This window comes from Hyperolius riggenbachi, chromosome 12 (assembly GCF_040937935.1).
Source record: "Hyperolius riggenbachi isolate aHypRig1 chromosome 12, aHypRig1.pri, whole genome shotgun sequence".
NCBI classification, from domain to species: domain Eukaryota; kingdom Metazoa; phylum Chordata; class Amphibia; order Anura; family Hyperoliidae; genus Hyperolius; species Hyperolius riggenbachi.
Window position 1 is genome coordinate 6,635,867 of NC_090657.1, and position 21,565 is coordinate 6,657,431.

Sequence of the window (21,565 nt, forward strand, 5' to 3'; positions counted from 1 at the left end):
AGGTTTTGTAAAAAAACCCCATAGCATTACATTGGGAAGAGCTTTTGAAACCTCTAAAAGCTCTTCCCAATGTAATGCTATGGGTTTTTTTTTACAAAACCTCATTGCTCCAGTGTGCACAGACACATAGGATAACATTAGCAGCAGATTTAAAAACTCAAAACGCTCAGAAAAACTCCTCTGGTGTGCCCCAGGCCATACTGTGAGCTTCCAATGTAATGTTTGGTGATATTCAGATTGTGCTTTGCAAGTCCATTTACTATTGAAGGTCTGCAGAAAATGTAAAGGTAGAGATACATCAGGCGAGTTGGCAGCCGAATCAACAATCCAATTCGATTATTATAATCAAATCAGATAAAAATTGGTGCCACCAAGTGCATGCCCGACCGTCAATGTGACCAATTTCGAGCCGAGATTGGCCGCATCAGTCGATCGCATGTGCTGCAAGATGTAGGGCTGACTTGCTCGATCGGGTGCACAGCAGTAACGGTGTGTGATATCGGGACAAGCAAAGAATGCAATGAAGCACCCGGCTCTGTCCACCCTAATCTTAAATGCCCCTCCCCAGTGCAAGCTGCAAGCTATACATTACCTGTCCACAGCCACCGCTTGTCCCCGCTAATTCCGGGCTTCCTCTGCTCTCCATACACGTGCGCCCCACGTGGGTGCCTAGTAAGGCCGCACGTATGACGTCAGACTTCATACACGCGGCCACGTTACTAGGCAACCACGTGGGGAGCGCGTATGACGAACGGAGAAAGACTGGAATTAGTGGGGACAATCGGTGGCTGCGGACAGGTAATTGTAACAAACGGTGTAACACAGAGAGGATCTGATTACTGGTGAACTGCAGTCTCACCAGGAATACAGAATATACCCGATTATTGGTGATCTGCAGTATCAGATATATCTACTAACCTCTGGACACCAGATAGAACAAGTGAGTGTTAAATGCAACAATATACTTTGAGTACTTCTCCAGAAGTATGTTCCTTCCTATGGCCTAGACTCTCCAGGGGGGAGGAGCTAGGCTGAGGGTAGGAAGGACAGAGCGTGAGTGACACCCGAGAGGGAGGGTGTCACTAACAGGTCCGGGAACTGCCTCTAACACTAAGGCCAGTTCTCGAGGTCGGCAGGCCAGGTCGTTAACACACAGACAGATAAGGTACAGTTTCAGGAGGCAGATACGGAATCCAATAAACAGACAGGGTTTGGCAACGGAGAATCAGAATAGCACAGTACAGAATCAGGAGGCAAATACAGAGTCCAGGAACGAGCAGAGTTTGGCAACAGGGTAACAGAAATAGCAAGGTACAGAATCAGAGTTCAGAGGAATAGTCAGACAGGCAGAAGGTCATAACAAATAATACAGTTCAATATTCCTAATGCTAAGGTGTGAGTTCCTTGATCATCAACACCTTTGGAAACTATGCTAGAACACAGATACAGACAAGGTCTGAGTGCTACCACGTTGTGATCGCAACGGCAGACAACCAGAGAATGACCAGCACCCAGTATATATAGCAAGGCGCTCTCCAGCGCCTCCCCTAAGTGCTGGACCAATGGCAGGTAGTGAAAATGTCAGCTGACCCGCCTGGTCAGCTGACCCTTTTCTGGCTGTCATATAAGCTCTGCCTCTCGGCACGCGCGCGTCCTTCTGAACCTGTGTGAACTAGCAGTCCCAGCCACACCAGACATGTCTTGTAATGTAACCACTGATTCAGGCGCAGGGACCGCCGCCCCGCTCTCTAAGCAAACGGCGGTTTCCCCGCGTCTAGCCGCAATGTCAGCTGCTTTGCCATGCGTGCAATCCGCTGCATCCAATGCGGACTCCACCGCTCTGCCCATGCGGCATGCGGCGGTTTCTTCACGTTGTGCCGCCATGTTAGACGCGGAAACACCCGCCTCACTCTGAGCCCTTGCGGTGGCTTTTCCGCGTTTCCTCACAGTAATGTATAGCTTGCAGCTTGCACTGGTCACCGGGGGGGGGGGGGGGGGGGACATTCGTTTTTAGAGGGATAGCATCAGGTCGTCGAGGTGGCGGATGCGGCATCACAAGGCTGATTCCCGAGAGATTTCATGCTGAAATTGATTGGGAATTGGCCTGCGGTGTGTGGGCAGCCAACAGATCTTTCTCTAATCAGATTCGATTAGAGATTTTTCTCTTGGTCCATTGTGCCCATCATCGCTAGATGTTGACATGTGGATGGCTATCTTCTGTTATAAAAAGGCAGAGCTTGTTTTGTGATACCAGTTTCAGCAGGCTGCGGTTATAAACTATTTTTATTTTAATCAGCTTTACCTCCTTTCGCACAAAAAGTCTCCAATCGACGTCACTGTATGAGAAGAACACACTTGCAGTATGCTTGGTAAGAGAGGACTTCGTGGTGTGATCGCCTTCCAAAGTTCTCACTAAAAGAATATATAGAATTAAAATATAATTGTTAGAATGTATTAAACTGAATGTATCGGTAGAAGAGATCATGGAATCAATTGCTATTCAGGGCAACATGCTTTTTACCTGGACCCTTTTGGGCCGATGGAGGCGCAAAGCCAGATGAAAACAACCCTATGAGTGGTTTCTGCTTCTCCCGAATAGAATTTGACAGCTCACTTTTCTTTTCTGTTGCTGGTTGTGGAGGAGGAGGAGGTGGTGGTGGTGGTGGAGGAGGACCTGATTCAGGCTTCTTCGTATCCTTGTAAGAAGAAAAGATCACATCAGATGTATGCAGTTACAGTTACTTTATTTAGGGTGAAAAAAAGATGTGTCTGTCAAGTTCAAGCACATGGCTCTTCCCCACCTCCGGCGCCCAAAAGGAGGAGGGGGCTGTTGACGCCCTGGGGGGAGGGGTCATGGCAGCATCTGGGGGTCTGCTTAGATGCCCAACCCCTACCCAGGTGGAATGAGTTTCTCCCCATATTTAGACAAGACAAGACAAGACAAATAACATTTATATTGCGCTTTTCTCCTTGCGGACTCAAAGCGCCAGAGCAGAGCAGCAGCCACTAGGGCGCGCTCTATTGGCAGTAGCAGTGTAAGGGAGACTTGCCAAAGGTCTCCTACTGAATAGGTGCTGGCTTACTGAACAGGCAGAGCCGAGATTCGAACCCTGGTCTCCCGTGTCAGAGGCAGAGCCCTTAACCATTACACCATCAGCCAACTGCTATTTAGCAGTTATTACCCCACATTAGTACACGGAGACCCTAATGTCCCCACTTGCAAACCTGAAAAACGTGCAATTCTGCGAAGGACTTGGGCAAATTTATAAACATTGCTAATGACAGACCAATGTAAATCTACATATTAAGGAGAACCTGTCTGTTTGAGCACCTGCATTACACTCACTACTAGGAGGAGGAGCTTATTGCATACTTGAAGACAGACCAAGTGGTGTTAAAAAAAAAGAAATTAACGTAAAACAGGTGTGTTTATTTGCACATAAATAAATAGGTTTTATTAACTCATCTTACTGAATCTGGAGGAGGGGCAACATTCCGCAGTCTTTCTAGTGCTTCCTGTTTGGGGTCTTTCTTCTTTACAAAGTTATTTGCGGTCCTCCTGTAACAGAGAGAAAAGTGCACAATTGTCTGTCTATGTCACTTAGCCGCCTTCAAGGTCTACAATAAAAGTCATTATTTTCCACTAAACTTTACATGCATGTCTTGTATTTTCCTGAACTACAGTGCTTATTCAGCTTCTTGGGCAATAGTCCTCTGACCCTCTGGGGGATAGGTCGTCAGTCATTGTATATACATTTTCCTTCTTAAAAAGGCAATTGCAATTATTCTGCTTTATGTAGGACAGAACTGCCATGATGTATCAACAGTGACTATACAAATTATTATTTTATGTCACTTAGAGCCAGACACACCTCCAGAGCTGCTAGAGTACAAATTTGACTATTGCCTATTCATTTTACTGAACCATTCTAGTCCAACACGCAGAAAGCTGTTTTAAACCTGTATGTTCTCATCAGTGCAAGGCATATGGTTCTATCATGTAGGGCTTGGGCAACAAGTTAAATTTCCAACCAAGGCACTATCTGCATGGCGTTTGTATGTTCTCCCTGTGTCTGTGTGGGTTTCCTCTGGGTACTGAGGTTTTCTCCCACATTCCAAAAACATAGATATGTTAATTGGCTTACCTCTAAAAAATAAATGACCCTAGAATACAGTAGAAACATGATTGTGGTAGGGATTAGCTTGTGAGCTCCTCTGAGGGGCGGTTAGTAGTGTTGGGCGAACAGTGTTCGCCACTGTTCGGGTTCTGCAGAACATCACCCTGTTCGGGTGATGTTCGAGTTCGGCCGAACACCTGACGGTGCTCGGCCAAACCGTTCGGCCACATGGCCGAACTAAGAGCGCATGGCCGAACGTTCCCCGAACGTTCGGCTAGCGCTGTGATTGGCCGAACGGGTCACGTGGTTCGGGCCCGAACGCGCTCTGATTGGCCGAACGGTCACGTGGTTCGGGTAAATAAATACCCGAACCACGTCATATCTCCGCCATTTCTCTGTGGGTTTAGCTTTGGGTAGGCAGGCAGGGTAGTTCGCTCTCCAGCCACGCTAGCCAGGGTCCCCCCCAGTCATTGTGTGTCGCTGCTGGGAACAGTAGTACACCGCTCGCTCAGCCACACTATATATATAGCATTGTTTACTGCCACTGTGTACCTCACTCAGCCACGCTATATATAGCATTGTGTTTTCTGACACTCTGTGTACATGGCTTAGCCTGGCTATATAGCATTGTGTGTACTGCCACTGTGCACCTCGCTCAGCCACGCTATATATAGCATTGTGTTTTCTGACACTCTGTGTACACGGCTTAGCCTGACTATATAGCATTGTGTGTACTGCCACTGTGCACCTCGCTCAGCCACGCTATATATAGCATTGTGTTTACTGCCACTCTGTGTACACAGCTCAGCCAGACTACATAGCATTGTGTGTACTGCCACTCTGTGTACACCGCTCAGCCAGACTATATACCATTGTTTACTGACACTCTGTGTACACGGCTCAGCCTGACTATATAGCATTGTGTGTACTGCCACTGTGCACCTCGCTCAGCCACGCTATATATAGCATTGTGTTTTCTGACACTCTGTGTACACGGCTTAGCCTGACTATATAGCATTGTGTGTACTGCCACTGTGCACCTCGCTCAGCCACGCTATATATAGCATTGTGTTTACTGCCACTCTGTGTACACCGCTCAGCCAGACTATATACCATTGTTTACTGACACTCTGTGTACACCGCTCAGCCAGACTATATACCATTGTTTACTGTCACTCTGTGTACACGGCTCAGCCTGACTATATAGCATTGTGTGTACTGCCACTGTGCACCTCGCTCAGCCACGCTATATATAGCATTGTGTTTTCTGACACTCTGTGTACACGGCTTAGCCTGACTATATAGCATTGTGTGTACTGCCACTGTGCACCTCGCTCAGCCACGCTATATATAGCATTGTGTTTACTGCCACTCTGTGTACACCGCTCAGCCAGACTATATACCATTGTTTACTGACACTCTGTGTACACCGCTCAGCCAGACTATATACCATTGTTTACTGACACTCTGTGTACACGGCTCAGCCTGACTATATAGCATTGTGTGTACTGCCACTGTGTACCTCGCTCAGCCACGCTATATATAGCATTGTTTACTGACACTCTGTGTACACGGCTCAGCCAGATTATATAGCATTGTGTGTACTGCCACTCTGTGTACACGGCTCAGCCAGACTATATATCATTGTGTGTACTGCCACTCTGTGTACACCGCTCAGCCAGACTATATAGCATTGTGTGTACTGCCACTCTGTGTACACCGCTCAGCCAGACTATATAGCATTGTGTGTACTGCCACTCTGTGTACACCGCTCAGCCAGACTATATAGCATTGTGTGTACTGCCACTCTGTGTACACCGCTCAGCCAGACTATATAGCATTGTGTGTACTGCCACTCTGTGTACACCGCTCAGCCAGACTATATACCATTGTTTACTGCCACTCTGTGTACACCGCTCAGCCAGACTATATACCATTGTTTACTGACACTCTGTGTACACCGCTCAGCCAGACTATATACCATTGTTTACTGACACTGTGTGTACACCGCTCAGCCAGACTATATAGCATTGTGTGTACTGCCACTGTGTACCTCGCTCAGCCACGCTATATATAGCATTGTTTACTGACACTCTGTGTACACGGCTCAGCCAGACTATATAGCATTGTGTGTACTGCCACTCTGTGTACACCGCTCAGCCAGACTTTATAGCATTGTGTGTACTGCCACTCTGTGTACACCGCTCAGCCAGACTATATAGCATTGTGTTTACTTCCACTCTGTGTCTGCTGGGCCTGGGAACAGTAGTACACCGCTCACCTGCCACTGTATAGCATTGTGCTCTGTGTCGCTGCTGGGAATAGTGGTACACCGCTCACCCGCCACTGTATAGCATTGTGCTCTGTGTCGCTGCTGGGAATAGTGGTACTGTATAGCATTTCTGTACTGCCACTGTACTGCTGCCAGTCAGCGTGTACTGTAAGGATAAGTGAAATGAGGAAGAAATCCGGTGAAAGAGGAAGGGGCAAGGGAAGAGGTGTTTCCCCTGACGGTTCACGTACAGGCCACAGGGGAGCACCCAAGAAAACCCACTCAATACCGCCCATGTTGTCCAGGACAACAACCCTCACAGATCCAAAAGAACAGGACCAGATAATTACTTGGATGACCTCTCAAGCGTCCAGCAGTGGGTTAAGCAGCACCAGCACATCACGCACGAGGTCCGAGTCCTCAGCCAGTTACAAGGAGCCAGTGGGCACAAAGCTGACACAACCGGCAGCGACACCACGCACACAACTGCCAGATAACCAGTCCGATGAATTACCTCAGGACACAATGGGGTATTCGCAGGAGCTATTCCCAGCCCAACAAACTTCCACCTTTCAAAGGTCAATGGAGGAACAGCCAGAAATGTTGTGCCAGGATTTACAACCATTAACTGTGGGAAATGCACGGCGCACTGAAATACAAGGCGAGTCCGAGGAGGACTCGGAAACCCAAATCCCAGAGCAAGTTGGGCAGGAGGGGTTGCAATTGCAGGAGGTCAGCCGACAAGATCTGGAAGACGACGTTGGAGTGAGCTGCGCAGAGGTTGTTCTGGGGAGCTCTACTCCACGGCGGCGGCCCCCCACAATGACATATGACGAGTTTGAGGAGATGGAAGAGGAGGGTATGGACAATGTGGACAGAGACCCAGATTTTGTTTGTGAACGAGAACATCGCCGTCGTAGCAGCAGCACAGATGAGTCTGTTGAAGAACCCACTGCTGCACGAGTTCGCCTTGTGCCACAAGGTAGGCGGCGCGCAATTTCAGGCACCACAAGCGTGGAAGTTCAAGTGAGAGGCAAAAGAGGAGCAAACAGAAATCGCCAGCAAGGAGGCAGGTGCTCCAAAGTCTGGGCTTTCTTTGAAGACTGCACTGAGGATGTTACCATGGCGATTTGCAAGGTGTGCAAGACCCGCCTGAGCAGGGGGAAAAGTATTAACAACCTCTCCACCACCAGCATGAGCCGCCACATGCTATCCAAACATCCCACTCTGTGGGCAAACGCGGCAGGACAGGGTACCAGCAACACTGCCTCCCTTGGGTTCACCAGACTCACCACCAGACCCGCCTCAGCAGCAGCAGTAGCCCAGCCATTGCGTGGTTCACAACATTCACAAACATCAGACGACGCTGACACTGTCACTTTCCGGAGTAGTGCTCTTGAGGTCTCCCAGTGTTCATCAAACACAACAACCAACAGCCCTTCCGTGTGCAGCGCTACGGTTCAGTTGTCTGTGTCGGAGATGTTTGAGCGCAAGAGGAAATTGCCAGCAAATGACCCCCGGGCCGTGGCAGTAACAGCCAGCATAGCCAAGCTTCTGGCCTGCGAAATGCTGCCATATCGAGTGGTGGAGACAAACAGCTTCAAGGGCATGATGTCAGTGGCCATCCCACGTTACGTGGTTCCCAGCCGCTACCACTTTGCGCGCTCTGCAGTGCCTGAGTTGCATGAGCACGTGGTCAGCAAAATAACCCGAAGCTTGAAGAATGCCGTTGCCTGCAAGGTTCACCTCACCACTGACACTTGGACGAGTGCGTTCGGACAGGGTCGATACATCTCCCTTACCGCGCACTGGGTGAACCTTGTGGAGCCTGGCAGCGATTCCTCACCTGCTACGGCGCGGGTGTTGCCCACGCCGCAAACAGCTGCACCGCCGTCCCTCCCACTGGATAACAACAGCAGCACCTACCTCTCTGACTCCTTCTCCTCCAACGCATCTCAAAGCTGTACCTCATCCGGAAACGCTAACCCAGCAGCAGTAGGATCGTGGAAGCAGTCAGCAAGCGTTGCTGAAGCTGATCTGCCTTGGGGATAAGCAGCACACAGGGGAGGAAATTTGGAAGGGAATAAAGGAACAGACGGATTTGTGGCTGGCACCGCTGGACTTGAAACCGGGCATGGTTGTGTGTGATAATGGGAGTAATCTCATTCGCGCTTTAAGGTTGGCTAAGCTGACACACATCCCTTGCCTGGCGCACGTGATGAACCTAGTAGTTCAGCGGTTCCTGAGGACATACCCAGGCGTGGCAGATCTTCTGTTGAAGGTGCGTCGAGTGGCCAAACATTGTAGAAATTCCAGTACTGCTTCGGGGGCACTCGCCAAGATGCAGGAGCGCTTCAATCTCCCCCACCATCGCTTGCTGTGTGATGTCCCTACGCGCTGGAATTCTACGCTGCACATGCTAGCACGCTTTTGTGAGCAGAAGAGTGCAGTGGTCCAGTACATGACGGCGCAGTACCGAGGCGCATCCGGACAGCTGCCAAGCTTCTGTGGATCCGATTGGGCCAACATGTTGGACCTCTGCCAAGTCCTCCAAAATTTTGAGCAATCCACGTTGCTTGTGAGCAGTGACAACTCTTCAGTCAGCATTACCATACCACTGCTGTGTTTACTGAAGAGGTCAATGTTGAAAATCAAGGAAACAGCTGTCATGATGCAACTGGGGGAATCTGAAGGAGAAAACGATCAGCGTGATGGTACCAACATCAGGCCATCCGCCTCAGGGAACGCTGGCCCCAGCAGCTATGACGAAGAAGAGGAGGAGGAACAGCTGGAGTTGGAGCAGGAATTTCATGCCACCACTGACGAGGGCCAGAGCGGTGCACGTTGGACTTCCACAATTCAGCGCGAATGGTCAGCAGAAGCAGACCAGGAGGAAGGTGACGACTATGATGCATCACAACAACTATCACAACGCTCACAAGAGGATGATGAGGATTCTGGTAGGACTCTTGCACACATGGCTCAATTCATGCTAGACTGCATTGAACGCGACCCACGCATTGTGCGCATTCTGGACAACACCAATTACTGGGTTTATACCCTTCTGGATCCACGGTACAAACACAATGTTCCAAAACTGCTTGAAGAAAGAGTCAGACAGGTCAAAATGGAAGAATACCAGCAGGCCCTTGTGGAGACTTTAGAGAGGAGATTGACATCCTCCCCCTCCTCTAGCCAGTTGTACGCCGACAGACTGACTTCCGCAAACCCAGGACGACCAGGAGGGCAGCAAACAACGCAAGCCGCAGCTAGTGCCCAAAAGGGAATGGTATCGGCAGTGTCCTTGGAGTGGGAAAATTTTCTGACACCCATGCAGCAGCAGCCCACTGAACAGCAAGCGTGCAGATCCACCTCCAACACCGATCGCCTGGAGAAGATGGTCAAGGACTACATGTCAGATGACGTAGCTGTGTCGAACAATCCATCTGCACCCTTCAACTATTGGGTATCGAAGCTAGACACCTGGCACGAACTGGCAATGTACGCAATAGAGGTGCTGGCTTGCCCGGCAGCCAGCGTTATGTCGGAACGCTGTTTCAGTGCTGCCGGAGGCATCGTCACAGATCGGCGTATCCGCCTCTCCACAGAAAATGCAGACTGTCTGACTCAAATTAAAATGAATCAATCCTGGATTGGAAATGACTACGCAACACTCCAGGACCCCAACCAAGTAACATGACCAATGAACATCTGGGATGGTGTAGCGTTTCCGGTCCCTGTTTATTGAACCTCTCATCTGTATTACATTTATGACTGCATGGCGGCAAAAAGCATTGCTGCTATATCCGCACGCTTTTTGTCCTCATGCAAGGCCTGGGTTGTTGTGTCTCAAAAAGCATGGCCTTCTCCTCCTGCGCCTGCTCCTGTTCTATCACGTGTGCTGCTGCTGCTGCTGGGTTAGCGTTGCCGGTCCCTGTTTATGGAACCTCTTATCTTTATTACATTTATGACTGCATGGCGGTACAAAGCATGCTATCCGCACGCTTCTTGTCCTCATGCAAGGCCTGGGTTGTTGTGTCTCACAAAGCGTGGCCTTCTTCTCCTGCGCCTCCTCCTGTTCCATCACGTCTGCTGCTGCTGGGTTAGCGTTGCCGCGTGGTCCCTGTTTATTGAACCACTTATCTTTATTACATTTATGACTGCATGGCGGTACAAAGCATGCTATCCGCACGCTTCTTGTCCTCATGCAAGGCCTGGGTTGTTGTGTCTCACAAAGCGTGGCCTTCTCCTCCTGCGCCTCCTCCTGTTCCATCACGTCTGCTGCTGCTGGGTTAGCGTTGCCGCGTGGTCCCTGTTTATTGAACCACTTATCTTTATTACATTTATGACTGCATGGCGGTACCTCATGCAAGGCCTGGGTTGTTGTGTCTCACAAAGTGTGGCCTTCTCCTCCTGCGCCTCCTCCTGTTCCATCACGTCTGCTGCTGCTGGGTTAGCGTTGCCGCGTGGTCCCTGTTTATTGAACCACTTATCTTTATTACATTTATGACTGTATGGCGGTACCTCATGCAAGGCCTGGGTTGTTGTGTCTCACAAAGCGTGGCCTTCTCCTCCTGCGCCTCCTCCTGTTCCATCACGTCTGCTGCTGCTGGGTTAGCGTTGCCGCGTGGTCCCTGTTTATGGAACCTCTTATCTTTATTACATTTATGACTGCATGGCGGTACAAAGCATGCTATCCGCACGCTTCTTGTCCTCATGCAAGGCCTGGGTTGTTGTGTCTCACAAAGCGTGGCCTTCTCCTCCTGCGCCTCCTCCTGTTCCATCACGTCTGCTGCTGCTGGGTTAGCGTTGCCGCGTGGTCCCTATTTATTGAACCACTTATCTTTATTACATTTATGACTGCATGGCGGTACAAAGCATGCTATCCGCACGCTTCTTGTCCTCATGCAAGGCCTGGGTTGTTGTGTCTCACAAAGCGTGGCCTTCTCCTCCTGCGCCTCCTCCTGTTTCATCACGCCTGCTGCTGCTGGGTTAGCGTTGCCGGTCCCTGTTTATTGAACCACTTATCTTTATTACATTTATGACTGCATGGCGGTACAAAGCATGCTATCCACACGCTTCTTGTCCTCATGCAAGGCCTGGGTTGTTGTGTCTCACAAAGCGTGGCCTTCTCCTCCTGCGCCACCCTCCTCCTGTTCCATCACGTGTGCTGCTGCTGGGTTAGCGTTACCGGTCCCTTTTCCTGGAACCTCTTATATGTATTACATTTATGACTGCATGCCGACAAAAAGCATGTTACCTGTGCAAAGAAAACAGACATTTCACGCATTTAAAAGACAGTTTTCCCTTTGAAACTTTAAAATCGATTTTCTCAAAAACTATAACCTCTTTTTGCTAATTTTTTTTTTCCTCTTGTACCCACTCCCAAGGTGCACATACCCTGTAAATTTGGGGTATGTAGCATGTAAGGAGGCTTTACAAAGCACAAAAGTTCGGGTCCCCATTGACTTCCATTATGTTCGGAGTTCGGGTCGAACACCCGAACATCGCGGCCATGTTCGGCCTGTTCGGCCCGAACCCGAACATCTAGATGTTCGCCCAACACTAGCGGTTAGTTACAAGACTATATACTGTGTAAAGGGATGCGGAAGATGTTGGCGCTATATAAATACTAAATAATAATATATGTTCTAATGGAAGGTGAGCCTTTTAAACCCTTTAAATATTGTATTTGATACCTCTTTCCATTTTCTACCTTAGGAGATTCTGCAATATACCTGCAAAAGGACTATTACCCAATACTGATGTATTCAAATATAACCATTTTACCTTCCATAAAGTTACAGAGATTTTTTTATATATATATGAGGAAAGAGAAAAATCTGATTTTGAGAATAAGGTGAACTGTATATTACTAAAAATACTGACTAAAGCAAGACAGAAACAAAATGAAGTGAATTACTTTTCCACATGAATACATTCCATCACGTATTTTCATTGTGGAACAAAGTTTGTGCAACTTGCCTGCCAGTTTAAGTCTAGTTCAGGTTCCCCCAAATATCAATCTCAGGGTGTATGTCTTAGGCCCCGTTCACATCTGCGTTTTTTTGCGGATCCGGAAGTACGGATCCGGCCATGTGGATCCTGGAAAGCGGTCCGTTGTTACAGCTAGTGTGCTGTAAAATCGGACGTTTTCTTTCGTTTCCTATCGTGCTGCAAAACCTTCCACGTCCGCTCCGCTGGGCACAACGGTCCGCAAAATTAGGTTATGCAGCATTTTTTTGTCCGTTCAGCGGAACGGACAACGGAACCGTACGGCTGGATCAGCTGCTAAAAGCTAATGTGAAGCGGGCTTAACTATTCATTGGACTACTTGAGAAATCTACATGTAAACACGTCATCCATGTTGAGTAATTACCATCTGGAACTATTGTCTCTTTAATGTGCAATGCTGTGGTGCCTCACCTGACAGGCTCATAGGGTTGCGGCTCACTCTGAGGACGGTTCTGATACATCTTGATGATATCTCGTATCTGCTGACTGGGTTGAGGTTTCGGAGCTCCTTTTACAACCGCTCCTTTCTTTGACTCCTTTTCTGGACTTTCAGGTTCCTTTGGTGAAGGGACAGGAGCAGGAGGAGGTATGATTGGTGGTATCTTTGGGGTTGGTATTTCTAGAAGCACAGAACAGAAACGATTATCCAAGAAATCCTTATACTGAAGGTAGCCATATATCTATTGATGATGGGCAGACTCGACCAAGAGACAAATCTCTCTCTAATGGAATCTAATTAGAGAGAGATCTGTCAGCTGCCCGTACACCACAGGCCGATTCCCGATCAGTTTTATGCTGAAATCAGTCAGGAATCGATCTTATGATGCCCCATCCACCGCCAGTCAGCATCAGGGGTTTTGTTGCATTTGTCGCTCGTCCAGATATTGTCGCTGTTACTGCCGCACACCCGATTTAGCAAGTCAGCTCTACATCTTGCAGCATGTCCGACCGATTAATGCGACCAATATCGGCCTGAAATCAGTGGCATTGTCGATCGCGCATTAACTTGGTGGCACCGATTTTCATCCGATTCTGATTATAATAATCAAATCAGATGGTCGATTGTCCGCCAAGTCGCCTGATGTACAGTATGGCCACCTTAATGGGAACCTGAAGCGAGTAAAATTATGTAAAATAAACACATGATGTAGCTACAAATGAATATTACATACTTACCTCACCGTCCGCTCCTCTCAGAAGCTCACCATTTCCTTCTTACAGTGATCCCTTCCAGTTCTGACAATATTTTGTCAGAACTGAAATATACCAGTTGCTGTCAGTTATATATCAGCAGCTGTCAGTTACAACTAATTGTGCAAGGTAATGTCCATGCTTCCCAATGGCTCAAGTGGGTGATATTACAGTGTAACAGTGTGCTGACCAGGAAGCTGTTTGGGGGTAATGGCCATTTTTAAAATGGAGGGCAGAGAATTGCATTGATCACAGTGGTCAGATGGGACGCAGGAGAGGAGAAAGAGCTTGAGGAGTAGACTACACAGGAGGTAAGTATGATGTATTTATGTTTATTTTCAGTTCAGGTTCTCTTTAACACTTTTATCATAATCTGAGTACAGACCATTCTTTATATGCACCCATTTATCTTCTCCAACGTTTATGGTCTTATAAACATTGTACGATTTGCTTGGCGTTGGTTACTGACCTGGCTGCGGCTCAGGTTCTGGGGGCTCTGGCGGTTCCTCCTCGCTGTCACTTTCCGGTAATGCTGCGGGAGTCGGTAGCAGGATTTTAGAAGGAGGCTTCACAGATTTTACTCGAATCCCTTGAGCCGCTATAATATAAATACATTAGATGAAAAGTTGGAAAAAAAATTCATTTAAATATACATTAAATCATTGAGACTTAAAGTGAAACTTAAAGAGAACCCGAGGTGTGTTTGAAGAATGTTATCTGCATACAGAGGCTGGATCTGCCTATACAGCCCAGGCTCTGTTGCTATCCCAAACCCCACTAAGGTCCCCCTGCACTCTGCAATCCCTCATAAATCACAGCCGTGCTGTGAGGCTGTGTTTACATCTGTAGTGTCAGTCTCAGCTGCTCCCCCACCTCCTGCATAGCTCCGGTCCCTGCCCCCGTCCCTTCCCTCCAATCAGCAGGGAGGGAAGGAATAAAGGCGGGGACTAGAGTTCTGCAGGAGGCGGGGAGAGCAGCAGACTGACACTATAGAGATAAACACAGCCAGCTCTGACAATCTGTTTGTCAGCAGCGTGGCTGTGATTTATGAGGGATTGCAGAGTGCAGGGGGACCTCAGGGGGGTTTGGGATAGCAACAGAGGCTGGGCTGTATAGGCAGATCCAGCCTCTGTTTGCAAATAATATTCTTCAAACCCACCTCGGGTTCTCTTTAAAGGAAACCAGAGCTGTGTAAAGTCAAAGAATCAATACTTACCCAGGGCTTCCTCCAGCCCCATAAGCATGTCTGAGTCCCTCCCCATCCTCCCGCGTTCTGCCGTTCAGCCACAATCAGCTCCAGTAATAGGCTCAGTCAAGTCAGTCGTGGTCTTCTGCGCATGCGTGGGAGGTCCCACAGAAAGCCACGACTGACGCGACTGAGCCTATTACTGGGGCTGATCCTGGCTGAATTGCAGACCGCGGAAGGACAGCGAAGGACTCACACATGCTTATGGGGCTGGAGGAAGCCCTGGGTAAGTATTGATTCTTTGATTTCACACAGCTCTGGTACACATTAAAGAGGAACTCCAGTGAAAATAATGTAATAAAAAAAGTGCTTCATTTTTACAATATATATGTATAAATGATTTTGTCAGTGTTTGCCCTTTGTAAAGTCTTTCCTCTCCCTGATTTACATTCTGACATTTATCACATGGTGACATTTTTACTGTTGGCAGGTGATGTAGCTGCTGCATGCTTTTTTGGCGGTTGGAAACAGCTGTAAACAGCTATTTCCCACAATGCAACAAGGTTCACAGACAGGAAACTGCCAGGACCATGGTACTCAGAGTTTCTTGTGGGAGGGGTTTCACCACAATATCAGCCATATAGCGCCCCCTGATGGTCTGTTTGTGAAAAGGAATAGAGTTCTCATGTAAAAGGGGGTATCAGCTACTGATTGGGATAAAGTTCAATTCTTGGTCGGAGTTTCTCTTTAAGTGAAAATGAACTGATAAGATAAATATTGAATCAATCTTCCTACTTCTAAAAATTACTTTTAGAGATGTTTTATGTTATGTTTAAAAACTTTATATAGCAGATTTATAGTTATGACTAATGAAACAGTTTGTATCCATATTAGAGTTCTCAAATATAGGAAAGTATTGACCTTTTTTATCTATCCCCTCCTGGTAGAGAACTGGGCGTCTGAGAGCAAAGTATTTTATAGCTGTAAAACTGATATTCACCACCCGACAGAGGAAAATGGATCCAGTGATGTCCCCCTCACGACCATCGTACCGCGATCCATCTTCCAGCCGGCGGGTACACGCAACATCACATGACAGCACAACACAGGCACAAACAGGAAGTCAAGCAATCATGGCACTTGTCGTTGGGGATTTTAAAGATCCGATCGACTGTGACAGTCATTATTGTTGTGTGACACTAAATGACGTTCTCGTAATTGTGTGCCTGCTGTACCCACGTCGCGAGATCATGGAAACGATCATTTGTTGCTCAAAGTATCAATGATCGTTGTAAAAACTGTCAGGAAAATCGCATTGTGGATACAGGCCTTTAACCTCCCTGGCGTTCTATTAAGATCGCCAGGGAGGCTGCGGGAGGGTTTTTTTTAATAAAAAAAAAACTATTTCATGCAGTCAACTGAAAGCCCACTAGAGGGCACTCCGGATGACGTCAGCCACCTCCGATCCAGCCCTTAGCGCTGGCCGGAACTTTTTGTTCCGGCTACGCTGGGCTCAGGTGGCTGGGGGGACCCTCTTTCGCCGCTGCATGCGGCGGATCACCGCGCTGCAGCGGCGATCAGGTAGCACACGCGGCTGGCAAAGTGCCGGCTGCGTGTGCTGCTTTTTATTTGAGCCAAATCGGCCCAGCAGGGCCCGAGCGGCAGGCTCCGGCGGTACTGGACGAGCTGAGCTCGTCCAGATCGCCCAGCAGGTTAATTCCTTATCAGTAAGGGACACTATGGGCTCGATTCACAAAGCGGTGATAACTCAGTTAAAGACTTTAGGCGTGATAACCATTTTTATCATGCCTAAACTCAGTTTAGGCATGATAAGTTTAGGCATGATAAGTTTAGGCATGATAAGTTTAGATAAGTTTAGATTGCGCGCAAAGTCCCGCACGCAAAGCAGCGCCATTAAACTCTATGCACAGTGTACCAGACTTTGCTAGCGCATAACTTTTGATCAGCTGTGCACTGCGGTGCTAGCCCAGTTGGTGCTTAAACTTATCACACCTAAAAACTTATCACACCTAAACTTATCACACCTAAACTTATCATGCCTAAACAGAGTTTAGGCGTGATAAAGGGCTTTTCACCACGGTGCTAACTGTTAGCACCGCTTTGTGAATCAGGCCCTATATCTTGACTGAGTCCCGACTGGAGGGAAACTGTTGCATAGCTGAGAATGAACTCTTTCAGGCAGATAAATAAGAAAAGCATCATGTCACATGTCACTTAAAGCGTATCCGAGATGAAAAACATTTACTATAACAAGTAACTTGTCTATGGGCCTGATTCACAAAGCGGTGCTAACAGTTAGCACCCTGGTGAAAAGCACTTTATCATGCCTAAACTCAGTTTAGGCATGATAAGTTTAGGTGTGATAAGTTTAGGTGTGATAAGTTTAGGCATGATAAGTTTAGGTGTGATAAGTTTAGGCATGCTAAGTTTAAGCGCCAACTGCGTTAGCACCGCAGTGCACAGCTGATCAAAAGTTTTACTCTAGCAAAGACTGGTGCACTTTGTATAAAGTTTAATGGCACTGCTTTGCGTGCGGGACTTTGCAAGCGATCTAAACTTATCTAAACTTAGCATGCCTAAACTTATCACACCTAAACTTATCATGCCTAAACTTATCACACCTAAACTGGCTTTTCACCAGAGTGGTGCAATGGTTATCATGCCTAAAGTCTTTTAGGCATGCTAACTGGGTTAGCACCGCTTTGTGAATCGAGCCCAATATATCTTATCTAAAGTTTAGATAGTTTACACGGCATATCTAGCTGCAAACAGCTTCAAAAGTTTATGATTATTTATTCCTGTGATACAATGAGGGCAGCCATGTTCTGTTTGTCACATTGTCACAGGTTGAGGGCTGGAGATGCTATCAGCTTGCCTGTGTGTAAATTCAGTCTCCTCTCCTCCTCCCTCCTCCCCTCTGCCTCTGAAATCTCTGGCTAGTAGCCTCCTCCTGCCCAGACTGAGCTCCCATAAGCCCTTGTTACAGTGCCAAGGCACAAAAGGAGCTGTGGGCGAGGCTTGTTTAGTTTATAGGGAATTAGAGTATTAAAACAAAACAAAAAAGTATTTGGCTTGAGGAATGCCCTATAAACTATATGAAATGAACACAATTATGCAATGAGCAAAAGTTTATCTCGGATCCACTTTAAGCTTCCCTTTAACCTGTATACGTTATATGTTCTCACTGACTTACCCATCTTTTGGAAAAACTGTCTTTTCTCCTGGAAAGTTTTCCTCTGATAAGAATACTCAGCTTCATCCATTTGATCCCAGTATCCCTAACAGACACAAGCAGTATGTCATTATACCAATATTCTCTTCGCTTTGAAAATACAGATGGTAAATGGGATTTCATGGCAGCATGATTTTGTTAAAGCATTAAACAGCAACCAATACATTAAAACAGTATTTTAAGTGGAAACCGTGATCATAACTATAACATGCCAGGGTCTGTTTTTACTGATTGCAACAGCGCAGACCAAGCCCAATCAAAATGATTACAAGTTCTAAATGCTCTTTATCTATTCATTTATATTTCCCCCAGTACTTTATGTGCCAGTTCTTCTAGGACAGAGTTTCTCAACATTTTATTGGCATGTACCCATTTTAAAACCCTGTACTCACCACGTACCCCCTGGCATAATGAACATTATCATAAGTACTCCTTGGCAAGTATACATTTAATTGTAGTACATGTAGAAGCAGTAGAGTGTTGTACCGTGTTAGCCATCAGTAAAAGCAAGGAGTTATGAATCAGGATGATACTATTTATTGGCTAACTTAGCGATGAGTAAACAGCGAGCTTTCGGCTTATAAAAAGCCTTCATCGGACTGGTCCCTGACCAAAACTGTGCTGTGTTTCTCAGTGTTTGTTGGGAACCAGTCCGACGAAGGCTTTTTATAAGCCGAAAGCTCGCTGTTTACTCATCGCTAAGTTAGCCAATAAATGGTATCATCCTGATTCAAAACTCATTGTAGTACATGATAAGTGGCTTTAATTTAATTTATCGTTTATTTTCTAAAAGTCTAAATTTGTTAATCTTGGTTAAATATATCAAGCCTGAGTACCCCCTGGAACCATCAGAAGTACCCCCTGGGGTATGTGTACCACACGTTGAGAACCTAGGTTCTAGGATACACAGAATGGTAACCACCAGCTTGTTATATTTAACTATCCTCTTCTTAGTTATGATTTTCCTAACAACCTGTGGCCCAACAAGGACAATTAAAAACCGCTTTTACTGCGTGTGTTGAAACTTTACTGGGAAAAAAGATTTGTTTGTTCTTGCAGTTTTGGGGTTGCTGAATGTAGGGCAACCATCATTAATGGAGCTTTTGGGGAAGAAGTCTTGGGCCCAACCCCCTACTATTTGTGGTTTGGAAACATCCTAACCAGAAATAGTAGGGGGTTGGGTCCAAGCCTTCTAAATGGCAAAAAAACTCTTTTGGAGGAAGTGGCTGGGCCAGATTATCTGCTCTGCTGTGGTGATGGACCTCCCATTCTGTTCACCAAGAAGGAACTACAGAAGCCAACCAGCAGGTATTCTATAATATATTTATTGCAAAAGCTACACATGTGCAATGCAAAACAACGGTGTGACTTTCTAATTATTCCTGTTCAAAAAGTTTAAAAATGTGCTGTTTACTCCGTTAAAAAATGTCAGATTGTATTATGGCTTTAAAAGAGACTAGTTGCCTGGTTGTAATACAGCAGCAGAATGTGAATCAAATATCTACAAGAATGCAGCTAATGGGCTTAGAACCCCTGATCAGCATTCTCATATTCAGTCAGTAATAAGGGCTTGTATACACCGTGAGCGATTGCGCTCTGTTGGCCCATCAACCATTAGAGCAGTGTTACCCTATGAGGGTGTTCTCACAACAGCATTTCAATTTTTCAAAAATTGAAAACGTGCAGTCTGCATTATTTTTAGAGCAATTTTGAGCAAAAATGCATATTTACATAGTTATTGTGGTTGAAAAAAGACATACGTCCATCAAGTTTAACCAGTATAAATTTAAACCAGTTCAACCAGTATATTTATTTAAGCTATGTACCCACGTCGCTATTTTCCCAATGATTTTCCCGACGGCCGACGATTTTTTGAGCGCGGAGCGATCGTTTCCGACGTGGGTTCAGACGCACAACCATGCAAAAGTTGCTTAGCATTGCACCGCAATAACGCCCGTAATGGCGTATCGGATCGCTAAGATCTGACGACTTCTGCGCAAAGTACTGCGATCGTTGAAGTCTCGTTCGCTCCCGGTGGGTAGCATCGAGTGACGTCGTACACACCCGCCACCAGGAAGAGGCGTTGCTGATAATCGTTGTCAAGGGGATGTCGCAGTAGCCATCACACGGTGAATACGCAGCTTTGGTGATTGTTTTTTTTGTATAATTAGGCCTAAGGGAGCAGGCAGCATTAGTCGAGGTCAACAATGGTAGTTTTCTATATTCCTCTTGGTTTAGGTTTGCTCTAAATTGCACATTTGTACAGAAATTGTGTGAGCAATGCTATGTATAGAGTAAAGAAGCAGAAGCAATGCTATCTTATTTCCATATCATCTGCAGCCTGTAGCCAACATTATATATGGTGGAAAGTACATTTCTGCAGCCACAGTGCAATGCACATTCATTATTGAATTGTAGCTAGGTACATTAGGCTAAACATTTTTCACTTCTTTCTATGATTTTATTTTATACTGCATACATTACCCCGTCTATTAGATCCTGGTCCTCAAAAATAGTTTTCTGGGGTGATGGCTGAGGAGCAGGTGGAGGTGCAGGTGCAGCTGGTGTAGGTGCAGGTGCCGGTGGTGGTGCAGGAGCTGAAGCTGGGGCAGGAGCTGGGGGTGGAGCAGGAGCTGGGGGCTGGGCAGGAGCTGGGGGTGGGGCAGGAGCTGGGGGTTGGGAGGGAGCTGGAGGTACAGTAGGTTCTGGCTTTCTTGCTGGAGCAGGTGCAGGTTTAGGTAGAGGCCTAGGAGCAGGTTTATGTGCAGGAGGAGAACGGTCTCTGTTCTGACGTGGAGGATCTTGATGAACTTGCTGCTGGGACAGCATTGTGGCCTGAAGTGTCATTTGTTGGGCCTGGAAAATAAATTATAAACAAAAGACGATCAAGAAATAACATATTGTAATGGAAACCCTACAGAATTGAGTATTCTACAATTAGAAAATGGAAAAAGGAAATATAAACAACAGCAAAGAAGATCGTGGTGCTTCATAAATCCTATATGCAAAAAACAAACACAACAAAAAGAATACACATACCAAAAGCAGGGCCTGTTGCTGAATGAATGCTTGTTGCTGGGCAGCTAACTGGGCCGGGTCTACCGCGGGCATCATCGGCTGAGGTACAGCCATTGCCTGAGGCATCATCTGAGGCATCATTTGAGGCATCATTTGAGGCATCATTGGCTGGGCCATCATACCTGTGATACATATGAGTTACTTCCAGAAAATCACCACAGCAAAAGTACAAAATGACAATGTGCAAAGCTTGTAACTTGATTGCTTACTAAAAAAGACATACACACTCCTTTTTGGAAAATGGACCTGTCTGGGATAGAAGCAATACCCTTCTAATCATAGTACTACTTTTTTATTCTTACCTGGCATTCCATTCATTGCTGGCATCATGCCGTTCATTGCTGGCATAGAATACGCGGGGACTGCTCCAAATCCGGTGAAACCTATAGATAGGATTTACATACATTACATTTTTCACAAAAAAAAATAGATGAAATAACTAGAGTGCTTTC

At 46.8% G+C, this 21,565-nt stretch overlaps 1 protein-coding gene across 1 annotated transcript in view; it reads right to left on the bottom strand.

Moving 5' to 3' along the window:
- MYO15B (myosin XVB) overlaps positions 1-21,565 on the bottom strand; it is a 201,390-nt gene that overhangs the window by 96,699 nt on the left and 83,126 nt on the right. The window contains exons 13-21 of the mRNA XM_068262697.1: positions 21,416-21,496; positions 21,075-21,235; positions 20,520-20,891; positions 17,997-18,081; positions 14,066-14,194; positions 12,817-13,024; positions 3,472-3,559; positions 2,522-2,696; positions 2,303-2,412 (exon numbers count right to left, since the gene is read on the bottom strand). Coding sequence (XP_068118798.1) covers positions 2,303-2,412; positions 2,522-2,696; positions 3,472-3,559; positions 12,817-13,024; positions 14,066-14,194; positions 17,997-18,081; positions 20,520-20,891; positions 21,075-21,235; positions 21,416-21,496 — 1,409 coding nt within the window. The remainder of the gene's footprint in view (positions 1-2,302; positions 2,413-2,521; positions 2,697-3,471; positions 3,560-12,816; positions 13,025-14,065; positions 14,195-17,996; positions 18,082-20,519; positions 20,892-21,074; positions 21,236-21,415; positions 21,497-21,565) is intronic.